Source organism: Protobothrops mucrosquamatus, unplaced genomic scaffold (assembly GCF_001527695.2).
Source record: "Protobothrops mucrosquamatus isolate PMUCROS unplaced genomic scaffold, P.Mucros_1.0 scaffold1124, whole genome shotgun sequence".
NCBI classification, from domain to species: domain Eukaryota; kingdom Metazoa; phylum Chordata; class Lepidosauria; order Squamata; family Viperidae; genus Protobothrops; species Protobothrops mucrosquamatus.
In genome coordinates, this window is record NW_015387342.1 from 48,657 (window position 1) to 69,304 (window position 20,648).

At 42.0% G+C, this 20,648-nt stretch overlaps 1 protein-coding gene across 1 annotated transcript in view; it reads left to right on the forward strand.

Annotated features, from left to right (window-relative positions):
* Positions 1–8,198: 8,198 nt before the first annotated feature.
* FAM193B (family with sequence similarity 193 member B) overlaps positions 8,199–20,648 on the forward strand; it is a 20,667-nt gene continuing 8,217 nt past the window's right edge. The window contains exons 1-7 of the mRNA XM_015820392.1: positions 8,199–8,279; positions 8,763–8,979; positions 9,298–9,498; positions 10,010–10,406; positions 13,944–14,139; positions 14,623–14,859; positions 18,255–19,248. Coding sequence (XP_015675878.1) covers positions 8,199–8,279; positions 8,763–8,979; positions 9,298–9,498; positions 10,010–10,406; positions 13,944–14,139; positions 14,623–14,859; positions 18,255–19,248 — 2,323 coding nt within the window. The remainder of the gene's footprint in view (positions 8,280–8,762; positions 8,980–9,297; positions 9,499–10,009; positions 10,407–13,943; positions 14,140–14,622; positions 14,860–18,254; positions 19,249–20,648) is intronic.

The window sequence follows — 20,648 nt, forward strand, 5'->3', positions numbered from 1 at the left end:
CAGAAATTAAGAAGCGCTGTCATATGATTTCATGTAGCTGCAGCTATTGTATGTTGTCTGTTAAGTCCTAAGTAGATAAATATTCCATCTGTTCTGTTATAAGGGCAAACCCAAATTGTTACAGCATTATAAGTAGAACCCCTTGATTAAAAATTATCATAATGCTATTGCCAAGAGAGGTTTTCTGCCTCACTAGATTCTTTTTTATATAGTTAAAACTCACGTTTCATGGTGTCATTTAGAGCCATTAAACAGAAATGTTTAATTGTTGTATTGTTTAAGATCAGACTATTTTCACATAAATTTGCAAGTTATTAATAGGCCTGTGTTTGTTTTTTTACTACAGTAATATACCAGGAAGCTTAAAAAAAGGTAAACAAGCTATTAACTCACAAGCTTGCCAGTTAAAATTTCTCTTGAGAATTTGTTGAATGCTTGGCTGTTTGGTCTACAGATTTAGAAGGTGCAGATATAATTCAAATAAATATTCTTCATTGTGGTTTACGCCAGCTTCCTCACTCCCTTGCACTCAAAATTCACTAATCCTTCGTTGCCCAAAGGTTAAATTAATTATCTGGAGACTTTAAAGAACAACATTATTCTCTGGGATGTCTTTAAAATGAGGTTTTAACAAGTTTCCTACAGATGAGAAGAATCAAAATGAGACACTCTCAAGAGACAGGATGCAGCCTGTACACTTCAACTTGAACAACTTTAAGGACACTCCCCTTAGTAATTAACCAACAAGAAAGAAAGAAAAAACCCATAAATTAGTGAATGCTTCTGTGTGATGGGAATTTTGTTGGCTAGGCATATTTATCTAGGAAGGAAAATATATTCTTACTTGAAGCAGATCTAAAAGCAGTAGAAAACTCTGCATGCAGTATATTTTCCCCAAGTATTTGAAAGGGGATCTCTGGGGGCCCACCTGCTTAGCGTCATGTCTCAGGTGTTAAGTAGAAACATAGTATCTAAGCTAGTTAGAGGCATACATTACAGCTAAAATAAGTTTGGAACTTAATTTGATCAAGGCTTTAATTAATAATTATTAATTAAGGGATGGAAGTGAGGGGAATAAAAACGATTCAGTTATATTCCAAACACATATTTAGAAATAGGAACATGGCCACTGTAATCTTTTTATTTCTCTCTTCTCCCTTAATATTATTCTGAAGGATAATAACCCCCGAGGTTTATCTGAGCATGCTCAATACTTTTTTTTTTCCCTAGTTGAATACAGGATCTAGAAAGAATGTAATTGAAACCACAGATTCTAATTAGAATTTTGCCTTTTCAGTATTTTAGATCCAATATATTATGTGGAACCAGTTTAAATAATAATTATGAGAGGGCTATTTTCTTTGAAATTATTGTCTCTGTTGAGACTAATTATTTTCATTTTATAAATTATATAGTAAAGTAGTGTTTTTGTTTAAATTTAAGGCTGGTAGAATTGATTTTAAACATTTACATCAATACAATTTTTCTTACAGCATTTCTATGGCATGTGCTGTTTGCCACAGTCTCTTCCATAATCTTAATTCACTTTTATAAGTTATAGGTGGGTGATAAATTTTTATTCTCTGAAGAAGGAATGCTGTTTATATATTTTCTGAGAATAAGAATGTGTCTTAATGATGTCAGGAGAGATGACTGTCTAAAGGAAGAACAGACTTCTTTGCGGTAGCATTTGTGTAAAATAGCTGCTATAAAGGCTATTTTCAGGATTTGAAGTCCAAAATAAAATGGTATGCAGAGATTAAGGTTTGGGTTGGTTGGTATTAAATGCTCAAAGTTGTATGCAGGGACTTGTAAATAAACTCCAATAAATCAATACTTTAAAGTAAACCTATGTTAAATAAGTCTACAAATGACCTAAAGTTGGGTAGTAAGATAGCTGTGGGCTATACATGAATGAATAAGTAACATGAAAGATTCTTGAGCATTGGAGGTAGGCTACTTACTATTATCTTCAGTGGTTAACTGCTCTGTTTTGGTAGCATTCATCATTGTATTGAGAGAATATATTCTATGACACTAGACAGATATTATGCATGTTCTAAAAAAGCCTAAATAATAGGAGCAACCAGACAGTAGACAACTTTAATAGGAGGCCTTTTATATAATGGAGTACTCTGCCCATTGAGAAGCAAGTTAGAAAAACATTGAACACTCTGAATGTTTGACAGTGCTAAATGTAATCAGCTAAAAACAGACTAATGTGGAAGCAAAATGTCTTATTGTTTAGAAAAGTGCTAGATGTTGGATCTGACTGAGTAATAATCTCTATAGCAAAATGAAGAAATATGGAAAAATTAAGAAATTTCCTTAATGCATAGTCAGTGGGGAGAACATAAACTAATACATGTTGTTAATGATTCATTTCTTTGAAACTTGAGGCACCACTTATGACGTAATCAAGTTTCAGATATTTTTTTTTTACAGAGTTTCATTCTGAGACATATCATCTATGTCTTTTGATTAGTTCAAATGAATTTCCTTCTGAATTAAAGTTAGGGCCCAATATAAAGATCCTCACCTACATTTCACCAGTCTTGGGAGCCATGATATCTCCTTTTAATAGAGAAGATAGTGGTATATTTGCTTTTTCATAAAAGTAGTCTGCTAACTTGCTCTCTCATTTATGTCTTGCCCTTTCTTCAAAGCTTCAAAGCAGCATACAGTATGTGGAATTATGCTTGAAAACAAGAAGATTCAGAGATGAATCTGGTGTTGTATATCAATACAAGGCTGATGATATTACATGGAAACAGTGCTTTCTATACCCCTCTTTTAGTTTAAATAATTTACTATAGTGTATTATTTATTACTGTTATTATTTTAATGTTTGTAGACTGCATAAGAGTCCACTAGAGTCGAAGCAGTGGATAAATTGCATAAATAAATACTTTATGCAAGGAGCCATGGGATGATGGAGACAAAAGTTCTCATTTATTCAAAGAAAGCAAGAAGGGGCCACGGAACGATGAGATCTAATCTTGCATCTTTCCATTGCTGATACACTCAACAGAAATGAGGTATTGTCATGTATACCTGTGTGGGATCCCTCAAAAAAGGGTGCGTTGAATGATGGGGCGTTTTTTCTTCCTCCTTGCTGACAAATAGCTGATTCTGTTACCAAAGATAGCTCTTTGGCAGCATGCTCCCCAGTTTTGAATGGGAGTAACTTTGAATGACCCACTATGACTGTGTACTTGCCTGGGAAGAGAAATCTAGAGGACTGCAGCTCTCAATAAGAGCGGCCAGAGGGTCTTCATCTTTTCCTGCAGCTGTTTGTATTTTTAAGCGCATCTCAGTTTTTAATATCACTTTTTGAAGCTTAATTGTTAATAGCCTGGGTGAATGCTAATTTGCCTATACCCTTTTGCTTGATTACAGATGTAAAATTTCATCATCTTATTTCAGAGCTTTAAAATACTTATGCCACAAAGAAATCGGTGCCATTGGGTGCTTTTTTTTTCTTTTCTTTTTTTTTTCAGTGAAAGTGATTGGATCTGATTTACACCAGATTTTTACTCTTAAGGATTTTGTATTTTACTAGTTTTTCGAAAAGAACTCTCTTGCTTCATTTTACTTTTGTATATATTCTTGTCTTTTTATTTTTAAAATGACGGTAATTTCCCCTTTTCCCCTCTTTTTTTTTAAAACTTTCTGCTCTCAGAATCATTATCTTAGCTTCTTCTGTGGTTAATTTGTTATGGAACATCTACTTTTTTTGGTCCTTGAAAAAGAACCGTTTACATTCTGCTGTGAAAGCTTGGTTATAAGAGAGATTCGGATTTTATAAAACGAAAGCAATAATAAATTAAGGGCTTTGAATATTATACTTTATATATGTTCTATAATCCCTCCCCCAAGATATAAAAGACAGATGGTACTCAGATGAGTTTAATGTTAAAACCTTCTTGGAAACTTTTGAAAAAAAAATATTTGTCAACTTACACATTTTAAATGAAAAATTAGATAAAAGGTTTGATGAATTTGTCACAATTTCAAATCATCCTAAAGAAGACATCTAGATATAGTCAACAGCAGTTAAATCAGCCATGCAATTGGGTGGATTGGAAATAATTTCCCTATTAATAGATTTGAAAGAGAAGGAGTTTTGCTTGAAAATTGGAGATTTGCTAGAGCAGGAGTGTCAAACTCGCAACGTCACGTGATGTGTGGCAACGTATCACGACTTTTTTTCCATTGCCGGCAATGGGGTGGGCGCGGTTTTGCTATGATGCATCTGGCCCGCGGGCCGGCACTTTGACACCCCTGTGCTAGAGGAAGCTGAAGGGGGCATTAACAAACAGGAATGTCTTAGGAAAGTTGATGGAGTGGTGCAATAGAGCCATTATGTATAACCAGAAGACAGCAGTCAAAAGACATGGTGTTCCCATTTGCAGGAAAATTTACTGAACAAGCGCTATGGAGATATCTTCAATGGAGGCCTACTTTTGGGGGAGTGAGAAGCAGCTGTTAGGAAAGATTCCATGTATAATTTTAAAGAAAAGTAAATATGATAAACTGGAAAGAGTTGTTTTTATTACCAAGAATCAATCAATGGTATTTGATCCTGGATGGATCAGAGACAATGGTTGCAATATTTATGAGAGACTAGAGGCTGATTGTGGACTTTCTGTGAGTTAGATACAAAACTAGATTGTTAACAGAGAGCTTTGAAGTTTAGCTTTGTTGGGAGTACTTGTTAACTAGTTTTTTTTAAAAAATAATAGATAGATGGTAGGTCAAATTGCTTGATTGACAATAGATTTCGATATTTGTGATATTTTATAATGTATAGCCATTTTGCAACTATAGATGTAGAAGTTCATAAACTGTGGGCCTGTTTTGCAGGGGGATGAGAACTATTGTTGCTGAAATATATTTATCAGTATTCTACCAGGGGGGACATTTTATGTGCATGTTTAATATTTTGTTTTATACACTTTTTTTCTTCGTCTTTCTTTTTGCCTTCTTTATTTTCTTTTTTCTGTTTTTTTTGAATTCTGTATTTTAACTTTGGAAATTAAAAAAAAAATTATGAAAAGTCATGTATACATATGTGTGCAGAACTCTTCTATATAGCGGGCATCTCAATTAGCCCAGATTCCCCTTATGTGGAGGAATTTAGACGATTGACTTGATAAAACCTAGATAACCTTTGCATGCATGACTAGTATGGTGTGTGTGGATGGGAGGAGGGGCTGGGTCCAGATTATTTTACTTTCTCCTTCAAAGCGCAAGGGATGGTCTTATACTACTGTACTATATCATTAATGTTTTATACGTGCATGGAAATTCCCCTTCAGAATCTCTCATTGGGGAGAATAACATTTCCTCTTTCTACAGAGGCTTGCCTCTGATTGGTTGATCCCTGTGACATCACTTATCACTTCCTTCATTAACTTTTATAGCTTTTTAAAATTATATCAGCATCAGCATCTACAAATGAGGCTGTTACAGATTGTCATTTCTGTGCTTAAGAATGTTTTCTTTAAAATTAGACAGCCTGTTTGAACTAGGAAGAGGCAAAATAGAGTACTGAGTCAGAACTGGATATGCTGATTAGTCTGCCTGAAGGATTGCAAAGATAGGGGAATGCTCAATTCAAGCTGCGTGCGTGGAAAAAGAACAGCAACTATGATTTTGAAGCATGACTGTACATAGTCTAGGCTGCCTATATATAAACACATTTTAGCCCATTTCAGTGGCTCTCTGCTATTTTCAGCAGAAAGCTTCAGAGTTAGTATTCTGACATATAATATGTGAATGTAGCAGCATGTATATGTCTTCAGATAAAATCTGGTACAGTAATACAAGTACACAGGGAATACTTGAATCAGACCTGTGATAAACAGACAAATCAGACCTATAGCAACTGTTCAGTTGGTGATACTTGGCTTCATTTGAGGCCTAATAGAGGAACAATAATCAAGTTAATAATTTAATTAATAAATAAAGATGAAAGAGTTTTCCCAAGGTCCCAATTCTTTAATCAATAGAAAACTCACTAAAAGTGAGTAGAAATGCTCTGAATAGACATTTACCTCATTTAACCAGAGAAAAGGGTTCCATATAGCTATCGTTAAAAATAATGACAAGAGAGCAAGACATGAGATGGCATTGTACTGGAAAGCTAAAACTTTGCAAAATCTATAAGGATTTATGAGGACCTATGCCTTTTTTTTCTCTAGGCAATACTGCTTTGTATTATATAACTAATGCTTTATTTTTACTCATCGGTGAAGCATGAGAAGTGGTATTATTATTATTATTAGAAGATCTGTAAGCCAGACTGGTTTTAAAACTTTTGGAATAAATATTATATTAAAGGATTTTTGCTGCAACGTATCTTTAAAATGGAAAAATAATTATCTCTGAGAAATACAATAATGGAGGTAGATCTCTCTTTTCTCCTTTTTCTTTTTAATGATGTGGGACATTATCTTAAGTTCAGGTAAATATAGGGTATTGGTTTTCATCAAAGTAGCCTTCAATATTTAATAGATGAGCCTTCATCTAATAGATGAGGCAATCAGGTGTTCTCCAGATGTGTTGGATCTGCTGGGAATTGTGGAAAATTTAGCCTACCTGAGAAAAGCCAGCTTAAATTAGCCTGAGAAATATTTCAGTTGACTACAAAAGAAGTTTACAGCTGCCATTAGTGCAACATTTTTAATGTCTATAATTCGAGCGTTCTTAATGACAGTACTCCGAAACTTGGCTAGTTTATGTCCCTCATAAGTTAGGTTATCTTGGGTGAATAATGGACAGCTTGGGCTGAAAAAATTACTTGCCTTCTGGCAAATCAGTAGAAGTAGATTTATTTATTTGTTTGGCTATTTCGCTTTTTTTCTATTGTGCGGGTGTGATTGATTGACCATGTATGATCTGATGTTACCAGATTTTGCTACAATACCAAATTTTTCCCTCGTCACTTTGATTGGCCATCTCAGTGCCTGAGCACACCTGTTCCTAAAGATGTTGTGAGAAGCACAGACCAGCATGCCTTCTGTCTCTCGCTAATGCATTCTTTGTGCTTTGAGTCACCTGGGACGGAGACAGGCCATCTGCTTTCCAAAAGCCATTCAGTGCACAGCCTATTGTCCCAGGTTTTTTGCTTAGTAGGAGGCAGTGCAGCCTGCTTCATGCTTGTTGCCCTTTCTTCACAACTTGTCCAATTTATTGCCAAGCTTCCACCCCGGGGCCAGGCAGGGAGTTGAAGGCTGGATCTTGTGGTATGGGAGGAAGGAAAGGAACAGCAAGGAGAAGATCTCTCTTTCTTGTGTGTTGCAACTGTTCTTCCATCTTCACTCACACTAAATATCAAGTAAAGGGTCAGATTCACTTATTTGAGCGCGGTGGCTATATAAATTGAATATTAAAAAAAATAAAGAATAGACTGAGCCCAAGAATCCTTGACATAGCCCTGAAAATATGTGTATGTGGTGGTGGGGGGGGCAGCATACTAGGCTGAGACAGAAATTGAAAGGCATTTGAAGGGATACTTTACAAAATGTATTGGTATGTGTTGGTCCTTGAAGCATTGAAGTAGTTGCATCCTCCAAAACAGGGGTCTGCAACTTTGGCAACTTTAAGACTTGTGGACTTCAACTCCCAGAATTCTTCAGCCAGACATGGTAGCTGGGGAATTCTGGGAGTTGAAGTCCATAAATCTTAAAGTTGCCAACATTGGAGACCCCTGCTCCAGAAGACTCAGCATAACTTCTTCAAAGGTTTCATAGGTTGTCTGCTTGCCCAGTCTCTTTAATTTAGCAGCAGATCCAGAGCTTGTTCAATCTATGCTTGTGTGCGGACAATCCAAATAAGCCTTTGAAACAATCACACTTTTCGAAGACATAACTGCCTCAGGGTTTTGCGGCAGATCACTTCTTAGACCAATGCATTTTGCAAATCACGTAGCGCTTCAGCAAGGCACCGTAGTTATGTACCTTGAGAAAAAATGTCTGTCTGGATGCTTCCTCTGAGCAATGTGCCCTGAGTATGTTTTTGTTGTTCTGCTGCAGGTGCTGCCTACTTCCAACCAGTCGGTGCAGACATGCTGCTTGCTCTGCCATCGGGAGCGCAAAGACTGGGGAGGGCCATCCCATAATGGGCTGGTATCCCCAGGTGAGCGGCTGCCCCCAGACTTTGTACCAACATTGGTGCAGAACCTTCTGGGAGAGATGCCCCTGTGGATCTGCCAAAGCTGTAGGCAGAGTGTAGAAGAGGAAGAAAGAAGAGCAGTCCAGGAACAGGCTCTGGCGGTAAGCATTTAACTGTAGAGAAATGTTTGAAGGCCCCGTGACTCACTCCAATCAGATGCCATTGGGTAGCAAAGGGTAATTAATATCTGTATCAAAGCTTACTCTGGATTTTGGCATTCTCAAACTTGATGAACACAATTCTAATTGCTTTGGGGCAAGGTTGTGAGAGTTGCCAGCTGTGACATTGTTAGATGCTTTTTGAGCAGTTAGAGGCTTTGGGTCTTCTTTTTGGTCACTGTTTCTTTTTTGGTAGTAAGAAAGGAAATACAGTTAAAGGCAAGACTAGACAGGTCTATCTATCCTCACCCCAAAGAGCCTGCAATTTTACTCTTTTGTGCTATTGCTCTAAAGGATGCTACTGAGGAGGAAAAAAAACATTGGTCCAATGTTACATTCCCACATACATTAGTCAGCAGCTTACTTTCCCAGACAAAGGTGATAAATTGGAATGAGTGGCTACTTAGCCATCAACTCTCTTCCCAGGTCTCACTGTCACATACAGCCTGTAAGTCACAATCCTGCGGGGCAGGCTCCCACTCCTCTTCGTCTTCATCATCATCATCCTCGTGCCACGGGAACTCGGGAGACTGGGACCCTAGCTCCTTCCTGTCCGCGCACAAACTCTCGGGACTCTGGAACTCCCAGCATGCAAATGGGGCAGCTCAAGGGAGCTCCCTTGGGGGAACACCTGTTGTACCAGGTGAGTTCATGTTGGCCCTGGACTAGTGCTTGTTTTCTCCCTTTTGGTAGTGGAATTTTCCTCATAGCTTCTTCATGGAGGCTTTTGTCAGTTCCGGGGATGGATATTGTACAACTATATTAAGAAAGCGTTTAAATCTGCTGGTCCAGGAAAAGTAAGGTGTCTTCTCTTGGGCCAAGTAATGCTCATAGGAAAGTTCTGCTTACTAGGTTTGTCTCCAGAGACCTCTATGATCTTGGACCAGGAAAAGATTCCACAAGTGGGGAGGTGAGCTAGGGGCCTGGAGAGCAGCCAGCTCCATTTCTGACTCCGTTTCAGGTGACAAGCACCCCGGCCTTCCTCCGGAGTGTGTCAACCAGGCCCCTGCTGTAGGAGGTGGGCTCAAAGCCTGTCCTTACAGCCACGCGCTCACCCCAGCTCCCAGCGGCACCCCAGACTCTCCTCTGCCTACCTCACTCGACTTCTGCAAAACGCTTCCCAAGCAGTTCAAGAGCATGTGTCGGAGACCCACCCCGCCAGGTCTGTATATGCAGGGCCAAGGGAAGGCCAACAGACCAAATTGGCAGGGCAAAAAACACCACTATATTGTTGGGCTCCCAATTGAAGGCTCTTTCTTCCTCCTGGACTAGAGAGAGCCTTTTTCTTTTGGTTGAATTTGGGGCTTTTGTGTGACAGATCCAAGCAAGCCCTGGTTGACTTCTTTACCCATCTGTGTGGGTTATTGACTGGGCTTAGAACTTAAAGCATCCTTTATGTCCTGTATTGGGTTGGACTTTCTAAAATGCTCTGGGAGAAATGTCACTTGTGGAAATGCCAAGTTGAACACAGTGTTGGGTTGGATTTTACTGTGGTGTCTAGATATGTAGCCTTAGACCCTTTGATATATTACAGAAGGAAACAGTAGTATATGGTGGGGTGTATTTGATGTATGAGCTTAGTGACTCAGGATATTTTTATCCTTTCCATAATTCATGGATATTTCTGCTGGAAGGATTAGTCCTAACATTACCTTGTTCCCATCTGGCTGCAGGAGAGGCCTTCCACTCCTCGGAGCACCACCGGCATGTGGACCTCACTGCTCCACCCAACAGCCCCACAGGCCTCCCCTCACAGCCACCGGCACTCCTTCCTGCAAAGCAGATGCCTGCCCACACTGGGCCCTACAGCTCGCCTCCTCATGTTCACTTGAGCTCTTCACCGCAGGCGGCCCCATTTCCTACACCAGCCCTTAGTCCACATTCACCGGCCCCTAAACCAGGAGCAGAGTCCCCTCCTACTGGATCTTGTAAGAGCCCACACTTACCCACTGCCAATGTGCCACTCCTGAAGATTCCACCTCCTGTAGGCTGCACCCATCCCTGCAACGGGCACTGCAGTGGCTCCTTGGGTCCTCCTACCGCACCTCATCAGCTACCTAGCACCAACAGGTAAGTGGAATTCTGACTGCAGTTTATTCCCAGTATTATTAATCAGGATTCTTGTTGCATTTCCCTGCATAGTTTGCTTGCTGGTCTTGCCAGATGTGTTAAAAATCATAGCTCTCATTGGCTACATACTTTTGGAATATCTGATTTTAGATTGAGAATAACATCATACAGAACATCATATCTACTTGGTGTAAATTAATCCTTAAAACATCAGGCAAACCAATGGTCTAGTTAGTAGGCAGAGCATTAGTCTCCTTTTCAAGTACGGTTTTATATGTATTTGATAATCTGATCTTCTCCTCCTATGTTATTTCTGGCTACCAAAGAGGGGTGTTGAAGAACTCCTGTCAAGCTATTGTCTTAAATCAACTCTTAAATCAAAATCCTAGCTCTAGCCAACTCCATTTTATGTATATTTGTTCCATTGATGACTAAATCCTAATATGTTTCATTATGCGTTAATGTTGCCATATGGAAGGATATGTAACAGAAGTTAAATAAGAATACAGCATTGCTTACTGCTTTTATTGCTTTTAACTCTTAGTGACAAAAGTAAAAAGTGAAAAATAATGGTAAAAAATACTTTGTACCATGAAACAAAAAACTCCAGACAATTAGACTACTTTAATCAAAAGTCCTCTGCCTTGCCCCCACTGTCAACAAAAGAATAATTCACATTATTGACAAACACATATATCAAGAGTCTACTCTACTAACCAGGAGTACCTTTATCTTTCCAGCATTGTATAATTTCAGTGTTGATAAATCCCTGTGTATAAAGGAATTACAATTTTTGATGCCTTGATAAATGTTGACTATGGGAGATATAAAAACGAGTGTGAGTATTTCTTTATTTAGACAATTTATATGGCTACCCATCTTAAATAATTCTGGGTGCATAACAACTGACACAACAGCAATACAAAAAAACACAACAAAAATTACGATTAAAATAATTTTTATTACAGAAGCAGCAGTTGACCTAAGGCAATTTGACAGTTCTGTGATTTTTGACCTTTACTATGGCAAGAAATAGAATAGAATAAGCCAAAATTGTAATGAATTAATATTCCATATTCTAACTGTAATCCACCATAAGAAACAGCAAGACAACCATAACAAACCATTGCTGAATATGCTTTGGGATGCAGTATTCCTGTAGAAGAAAGAGTATTTTTTTTCTTGTTGTATTAACCACATTTTTATCAGAAGACACATTTTTCAGTTTTAAAAACAATCTGTCATTTGCTAGAACAGGACATTCAGATCAAAAGATCATATAAATATTATTGCCCTCTTACTCATTTGGGAACATCAGATAATTCTTCCAAGTTCTTTATTAAATGCAGACTTTCAGAAGCAGTGGTATTTCAAGTCCAAATAATAAATGATTCAGTAAATGATTCAAAGCTATCAAGGAGAATTCTGAAATAAATCAAATTCTTAAGTTTTATAAAGTTTTAAAACTCCTTTAACAGAGCTACTTTGGTCTAAGGTAATCATGTTTTAAGGAACTGAATATGTCTCCCATTATTCTTAATTAGAGTTGATCTTAATTGATCTTAGAGTTGAACTTTTCCATATATTTCTTGCAGCATAAACTTACCTTGAGAAAGATCCCAATATTTTTGAAGATTTTGGTAGCTTTAATAATAACTTTTCAACTGAGCCTAAAGAAGAGTTAAATTTTGAAAAACCTTGTTTCAAGGAGTAACTGAAGCTAAAATAAATGCTCAGTGATAAGTCTGAAAATGGGTAAATTAAATCCCAACATCCCTTTCTCAACAGGCAAATATAATTTATGGAATAAGGGTCCCTTCCATATAATTTATGGAAATTCTGCTTCTCAAAATATAATTTAATAGTATACTGTATAAATTCACATAAAACAAGGGAAGGAGTAAAAATAGGAGTAAAAACTTCTTAAAATAGAAGTCACCTTTAGAATTTAAAATGTTCTTCAACATACTCATCCTGTCCCAAATACTCAAAGAAATTCTAGATATATCTATATGTTGTTTTATTTGTAGTAGAACTGGAGAGGATTTTATTTGTACCAGAACTGGAAATTATTATTCCAGAACAGGAAGCAATTTGTAGTGTCTGAGTAAAAAACCAGAATGTCAAGCCATCCTGGAATGGTTGGATTGGCACATTCCAGGACAAAAATTGTACTTTTGTATATCCTTATCTTTTGGAATGGAATAGGGGGGAAGGGAGGTCATTAGAGGTATCTGCATTGTATCTTTCCATACAAATATTCCAGGTAATTCACAATTTTATAAAACTTCATTGAAAACACACACACACAAGAACAGTGGTGGATTACAGCTACTGACAACAGAAGGAATAACAGTAGAGAGTGAAACATTATAAATTCCAGGCAGTGGCTCATTTAGGCCATTCAAACCAATTTTTCTTGAAGCAGGAATCCATTTTAAATTGTTTCAGACTTTACCTTGACTGAGAAACAGCTGTCTCTTTAGGTCATGACTCCATCATTGAACCACTCGTACTATTAAGAATTTATTCTTATGTATAAATGAAATCTTTATTCCTGCAGCAAAGTCTTCTTACACTTATGTATAAATGAAATCTTTATTCCTGCAGCAATGTCTTCTTACACTGTAGATGAGGGAGAGTATGTTTGGGCTTTATTATACATAAGCACATCCATGCATTTGATGATAGGATTGTATTTCTCCACAACAATTAAACATAAGTCATTTATTTATTGTAGGATGTAATTTTGTGCCCCTGACTACTTTTCTTTCCCTTCTTTGAACCTGTTTGAATGTATCTGAATCATGTTCAAGTGTGACAATCAGAACTGGTGACAAAGCTTGAAGCAGGTTCTGCACTGTTTGGGTTGAACTAGGCCTAGGATCTGAAAACCAAAAGTTTTGGCAGGGAGGGAACTCCAAATATTGAAATACCTTTTCCCAGCCCCCTACTCTATGTAAGCAGGTGGACGTGAGGGCAAATGTCCATTAAGCATTTATTTTATTGGATTCGTATCCCACCTTTCCTCCAGGAGCTTAAGGTGGTAGGCACCTCACTGTCCTCCAATTTTTCCCCACTGAAACAGCCTTATAAGGTAAGCGGGGCTGAGAGAGAGCAGGATTAGCCTAAAGTCACTCATGGATGAGGGCTGACTTGGGTTTTTCCTATCATGACATATCACTTAGTGTTTCTCAACCTCGGTGAGTATAAGATTTACAAATTAGCTCAAGATGGCATATATAGCATTCTTTTCTCCTATTTTTCCCTGTGAGGTAGGTTGGTCTGGGAGAGAATCTGTGGCTCAAAAGATTTGCTCTTTTAGAGGAAGTGCAACCTTGTTTTTCAAACATGTTTTCTGTCATAGTCAGACCAATCTTCTACTGACAGTATTTCTATTTTACCTGGATGGGGCTTTAATATGCTGGCATTCATTCAACTCATTCCAGACGTTAGGCATTAATCTAGCATGTCCACTGGAAGTTGAGAATCCAGTGTGCATTTTCTTACCTCCTTTTCCCCCTCTTTCTCCCACAGGGACCCTGCCTGCAAGGGTCATAAGTTCCCAAACGGTACAAGCTGTCATGCACCACAGTCCTGTGAGGCAGACGAGGGTCTTGGGGAGGATGAGGACAGCAGCTCTGAGCGTAGCTCCTGCACCTCATCCTCCACTACCCAGAAAGATGGGAAATTCTGTGACTGCTGCTACTGTGAGTTCTTTGGCCACAACGCGGTAAGTGAAAGCCCTGCCAGCAGCCATCCCTAATCTATCCTTTTAGACTTCAGGGGAAGCTTGGAAGGACACCTTTCTGGCAATGGAGGCACTGCACTCCCCTTTCACATTCTAGTGCTGGCCTTCCTCAAGCCGACTTTACGCCATCCGGACTGGTGTTTTTGTTCCAAGTTTTGAATCCCGTTATATTTTGCGTTCAGTGTTTCAGCTGGGATTTCTTCAAAAAGGAGGGTAAATGCTTTAGATCGGCGAGTTTTTCTCAACCGTGGCGACTTTAAGATGCCTGGACATCGATTCCCAGAATTCTCCAATCCACGCACCTTAAAATGGTCAAAGTTGAGAAATGCTGGCTTAGATGGGTGAGACTTGCTTGGGTCAAGGAAGGGGAGAGCAGGAAAGATGGGAGTAGTATCACTTGGGAATAATGTTGGGGTGGCAACTCAATGTTTTATATACACAACCAACAGTCAACTCTGTCCACAGCCTCCAGCTGCTCCAACCAGTCGGAACTATGCTGAGATCCGGGAAAAGCTGCGCTCCAGGCTGACCAAGAGGAAAGAGGAACTTCCTCAAAAGCTGGGGCATAGCAGTAGCTCGGGAGAACCAGCTGTAGACCACCGGGACGTAGATGAGCTGCTGGATTACATTAACAGCACTGAGCCAAAGCCTCTGAACAGTGCTAAGGCTGCCAAGCGTGCGCGCCACAAGCAGAAGAAGAAGGTGGGCTTGTGCGCATGTGAGGAGTGGGTAAAAATGAGCATCCTAGACCTAGCAAAGTGGTGTAAGGAAAAAAGAAGGCTACATAATAGATGGCTGTTTACTTATTTAAAAGATTTGTATGGTTGCCTCTCTTAGAACAAAACTCTAGGCAGCTCTCAACAGTAATAAAGCCAAAAAGTAATTAAAGCTTTTGTAGAAACAAAAAACAAAATGCCTCTTAAGAAAACCTTCCACAAACGTCCATTTCATCCTACCCCAGCACCTGGGGAAAGAGCTAACTCTTTATGGCCTTGCTGAAATCTAAATATCAAATAAGGGTAGGTTTGGGCAAGAACTGCCTCAAAAGTCTCTGAATCTGAGTGTATGGACAGATAAGTGGTTTGATGAAATGAAATACAGTGGTACCTCAGTACTCGCCGTTAATTGGTTATGGGAAGTGTGACGGTAATCCTTTGTTTTGGCCAGGAAGATGTTTCTTTCTATCCTGTCATGTGTCAGGGAAATCAGGAGATTCAGGCAGTTCAAATGATTATAAAGATTTATTGCAAGCTTAAGCTCTCTACAAAAGTCTGAGCTAGAATAGAATAGAGCTGGAAGGGACCTTGGAGGTCTTCTAGTCCAGCCCCCTGCTCAAGCAGGAGGACCTACACCATCTCAGACAGGTGAAAGTCCAGTCTCCTCTTAAAAATCTCCAGTGATGGAGTGCCCACAATTTCTGGGGGTAAGCTGTTCCAGTGGTTGATTGTCCTCACTGTCAGGAAGTTTCTCCTTAATTCCAGGTTGCTTCTCTCTTTGATCAGTTTCCAACCATTGGTTCTTGTCCTTCCCTCTGGTGCTTTGGTGAACAACCTGGCCTCCTCTGCCCTGTGGCAGCCCCTCAGATACTGGAACACTGCTATCATGTCTCCCCTATTTCTTCTTTTCTTTAGACTAGCCAAACCCAGGTCCCGTAGCCGTTCTTTGTATGTTTTAGTCTCCAGGCCTTTGGTCGTCTTAGTTGCTCTTTTCTGATTTTTTCCAAACTCTCTACATCTTTTTTGTGATATGGTGACCAAAATTGGCTACAGTATTCCAGGTGTGGTCTTACAAGGGTTTTATAAAGCAGTACTAATACTTCGCATGAACTTGATTCTATGGCAGTGGTGGCGAACCTATGGCACGCGTGCCAGAGGTGGCACTCGGAGCCCTCTCTGTGGGCACGCGCACCATGCCCCGGAGATGGCAACCGTCCTCTTCAACCAGCCGCCTGCTAACTCAGCGAGGTCCCACGTGGCCGGATGCATCCCAGCACCCATGTGCTTGCTGGCCTTTGTGTGCAGGGGCCGATGGTGTCAGGCAGCTGCCGCCCCGGCCCCTGCCTCGCCTTGCCCTTTGACATGGCACCCCCACCCTGCAGAACTAGCCTCCTGCCCATCGCCCCACCCGCCAGAGACCCCTGGATCTCCCCCAACCCTGCCCGGCCCCCACAGGCGTCCCTCCCCAGGAGCAACATCCAGCTGGCCGTGCCCACCCTGGCCACGCCCACACATCTGCCATGACCCCTTTAGCCACGCCCACCCAGCGCCCGGCAATACATAAGTGGGTTTTGGGTTGAAGTTTGGGCACTCGGTCTCTAAAAGGTTCGCCATCACTGTTCTATGGGCTGGACTTAGATCTCTTGCAGGTGCACAGGGATTCATAACTTATGACGCTTTTGACCCCTCCTTCGGTTTCAGCCTGGTCATCTCCTACAGTCCCTTTTCCTATATCAATGATCTTCCCAGCAGGGCCAACTTCCTGTCCACCCTCTGTGGCTGTCCTCCTTCTTTGCAGCAACCTTCCCAGCATGGGAACTTCCTGTCCATTCCCCTTATCTGTCCCCCTCTTCCTATAGCAGTGCGTAAACAAAGGCCGAGTACTGGAACATTTTCACATCAAAATGAGTCGAGAACCAAATTCGTCAAGTTTTGAAGCAGTCAAGTACTGAGATGTCGCTGTATATAATACATTTATAGTCCTCCGAAGTCTGGATGTATTTTCATAATTGACATAAATTCCAAAAATGTGTGACATAATTAGCTCTTAACATTTTAACTTATAAATGGATTGCCAATCCCTTTTTTTTCAAATTCTGCAGAAAAAGTAGACTTGAAAATACTATATGGTCTACTCCCGTGGTGGCGAACCTATGGCACGCGTGCCACAGGCAGCACGCGGAGTCACCTCTGGTGGCACGCGAGCCATTGCTGGGCCGAGCTGCTCCCTCCTCCTCCTCTCCGCGCATGCGCAATCTGGGAATAAGCGAGAGGCTATAAAAGGAGCAACTTTCTGCGGAAGCAGCATTTGCTGCAGACAGCTTGAGAGCGAGCACGAGTCGGAGCGGACAGCGAGCAAGTGAGCGAGCACGAGCCGACAGCTTGGTGGCCACGCCCACTCAGTGGCCACGCCCATCCGGCACCCGGCGATGCATAAGTGGGTTTTGGGTTGCAGTTTGGGCACTCGGTCTCTAAAAGGTTCGCCACCACTGGCCTACTCTGAGTTTGGTAGCAGGAGTCTTATTAAATATGTGTGTCAATCTCCCAATAGCATTGTAGATTCCTTAGGGATTAATCCAAAAGCCCTTTTCTCCGTCTGGGTATTTTTGAGGCTGAAAATATGAAGGCGCATTACACCAAATCAGACTATTATGTTCTTCCTGAGCCCTGCCAGCCTGAAAGGGTAAATGTGAAAGAACAGCTCTAGAGGCAACTGGCATGAAGCTCGCAAAATATTTCCCTGCTCCCTTTGCATGGAAGATAGAATAACTTTCCTTTACTGTCACTTTCCAATAGAAAGATAGAAAGTTCGCGCTCTTGCTACAGGATCTGATCTGCCCCCTGTAAAATATAAATAAACCAGAAGTTAGAATGAGTTGAGGTTGTTTTTTTTCCTAGGGTTAACTAAAGAAACACTTCAGCTATTTACACCTTGAACTAGGTCAGGGAGCTTGAAAGTTTATATTTGTTTTTCTGCTCACATCCTTCATTCTTTCCTGCATGTTGCACTGCCATGAGCTGAGCTTAGAGCTAGGGATGTAGCAGTCTTGAGACTTGTATACAGAGGAAAATTGCTGTGGGAAATCGCTGTGGGGAATTGCCGGCAATGCGTCTCTTCCCTAAGGTTTGTTACTATAGCACAGACTTTGTATATGCCATCTTATTAGTTTCCAGGGTCAATTCCCTAGGATGCTCTGTGGTTTTGTGGCAGTGCTTGCCTAGCCGTGTCAGAATCGAGCGTGACAGGCTGAAAAGCAGAGGCCAATTCATTAGCCTGGGACTGATTACTGTCCTCCATCCCACCACAGAGCTCCTCTTTCAGTTGCTGTTTGATTTGCTGAAGCTGTTGGTGAACTTATACAGCTCATTCTGGTCTTGCAGGAGAAGGAAAAGGCCCAGCTAGAGGCTGAGGCTCAGAAGCGTGTGGATCGAAGCCCGCCTACAGGTCAAGATCAGGAGCTGCCTGAAGAAAAGCTCCTGGAGTGGCCCCAGCTAGAACTAGAGCGAGTGAACAGCTTTCTGAGCAGCCGACTACAGGAGATCAAGAACACAATCAAAGATTCCATCCGCGCCAGCTTCAGCGTCTACGATCTCAACTTAGATGTGAATGACTTCCCCAAAAAGGCTGCCGTGCTGGAACAGAAGAACCTTCTCTCCCACCTCAACGGCTCCTCTGAGCTGCAAGAGATTGACCTTGACCTGTCTCCACTTAGTCTGAATGCGCCACATAATCATTCGTTACTGAGAAATGAGGTGGGTCCTCGATGGGCTGAAAGCCCTGGAGAGGTCGTACCGCCGCCGGCCTCCGAAAACGGCGTGGTGAAAAGGCTGAACGCTGTGCCCAATCTCTCTCGCATGATCTGGGTACAGTCGCCCAAGCCAACAGACTCTCCCCAAGAGATTGGAGCTAACCATGAATCCAAGGAGGCGGCGCTGGGCAGGGGAATGGAAGTGCTAGAACAAGCGCCCATCACTGGAAAGCAGAGGAAGGGTAAGCGGCAGGGCTGCCCAGCAAAGAAGGGGGAAGCTTTCTCTTCCAATGAGATCAAGGGGATGGTGCAGAAGAATCCCTCCAAGGGCAACCTTTCTGAAGCCCCAAGAGGCAGCAGCAATGCAGAGCAAGGCGATGGTACCCGAGGGCTGCGACAGAGCCAGGGATGGAGTTGCAGTGGCTCTAAGGCAGACAAAGAGAAGAGCATTGAGGGGAAGAACCGGAGAGGTGAAGGCAGAGCTGATCAGACTGAGCAAGAGCCTGCTCTGTTTGGGCCTGGGGACCGGCATCCCCCCCACATAGCCATCCCAGACGATTTGCCTCAACCCAAGGGCAAAGGCAAGAAGAGTAGGAACAAAATGGAGAAAACGAGCCCTTCCATTGGTGAGTAGCAGCTTTTCTCCGTGCTTTTACTCCGTAACTATACTTTAGGACCTGGTAAAAGCCACTTGCGCATCAAAAGGGCTGGCAGTTCTAGACCACCTGAAACCTGTCAAATGTATATGATGATGTCACTACCAGTTGTTTGCCAGTCAGGAAGGCCACTGAAATGGGAGAATTGTTAGGTTTCATCCTGAATGGTGTAAACCAGGGCTTTTCAACCAGTGGTATGGGTACCACCTGTGGTACATTGGCACCTGGCAGGTGATACGCGACCGTCCTAGAAAAGTGGTAGCGGGGGAGGGGAATGAGCTGAACCGGTGGCAGCACCGCACAAGCCTGAGCGAGAGATGGCTGGAGCTGCAGGGCTGTCAGGGCTCAGCGGAAGCGCCAGGATCAGTGCCAGGCTCCAGCTGGAGCTCGGCGCTGATCCTGGTGCTTCTGCTGAGCCCTGAAGAAGCGCCGATCAGTTGGAAAGCGGCACTGATCCTGGTGCTTCTGCTGAGCCCAGAAGAAGCGCTGATCAGCTGGAATGTTGCAGCATCTTCAGGGTCATGTGATTTACATTCAGATGCTTGGCAACTGATTCATATTTATGACGGTCACAGTGGTGATACTCGGATGTTGCCATATCCTAAAAGTGGTACAGTGGGTGAAAAGGTTGAAAAGCCCTGGTGTAACATAGGCCACTCTGGGGGTCCTAAAAACTGCCTGTGCCAAGGGGATCAATTTGGAAAATGCCAGCTTGGAAAAAGCTGCTGTAGTGCTGTAAAATGTGACTGTAGCAAACTGTTTACATCAGGTCTTTTCAACCTTTTCACCCACTGTACCACTTTTAGGATATGGCAACATCCGAGTATCACCAGTCGCCTAGCAAGGTGTCAAAAACTTGATGACCCCCCCCCAAAACTTGATGACCCCCCTCCCCTCGCCGCAGGGAGACGGAACCGCCCAGATGGTTCCGTCCCAGGCGACTGATGGACCCCGAGAGGTTCCTGACGGAGCTTGGGCCATATCCGGAGGATCTGGTCCACGACTCGGCGGAAAATCAGGCGGCGGCTTGGGAGACAACTGCCGCCGCAGCATTGGATCGAGTCGTGCCTTTGCGGCCTCTGACCCGACGTGGATCTCGACCATCTCCTTGGTTTACCGAGGGGCTGAGAGAGATGAAACGTCGGAAAAGACGCCTGGAGAGCAGTTGGAGGGCCAGCCCAACCGAATCCACTCGAACACAGGTAAAGATACATCTTAGATCTTACCTAGTGACGCTGAGGGAGGCTAGGACTAACTACTATGCCTCACTCATCGCGTCATCAGATAACCGCCCTGCCGCCCTCTTCAGGGTGACCCGCTCTCTCCTTCAATCGGAGAGGGGGGGGGACCCCCTGGAGGGGAGGGCAGAG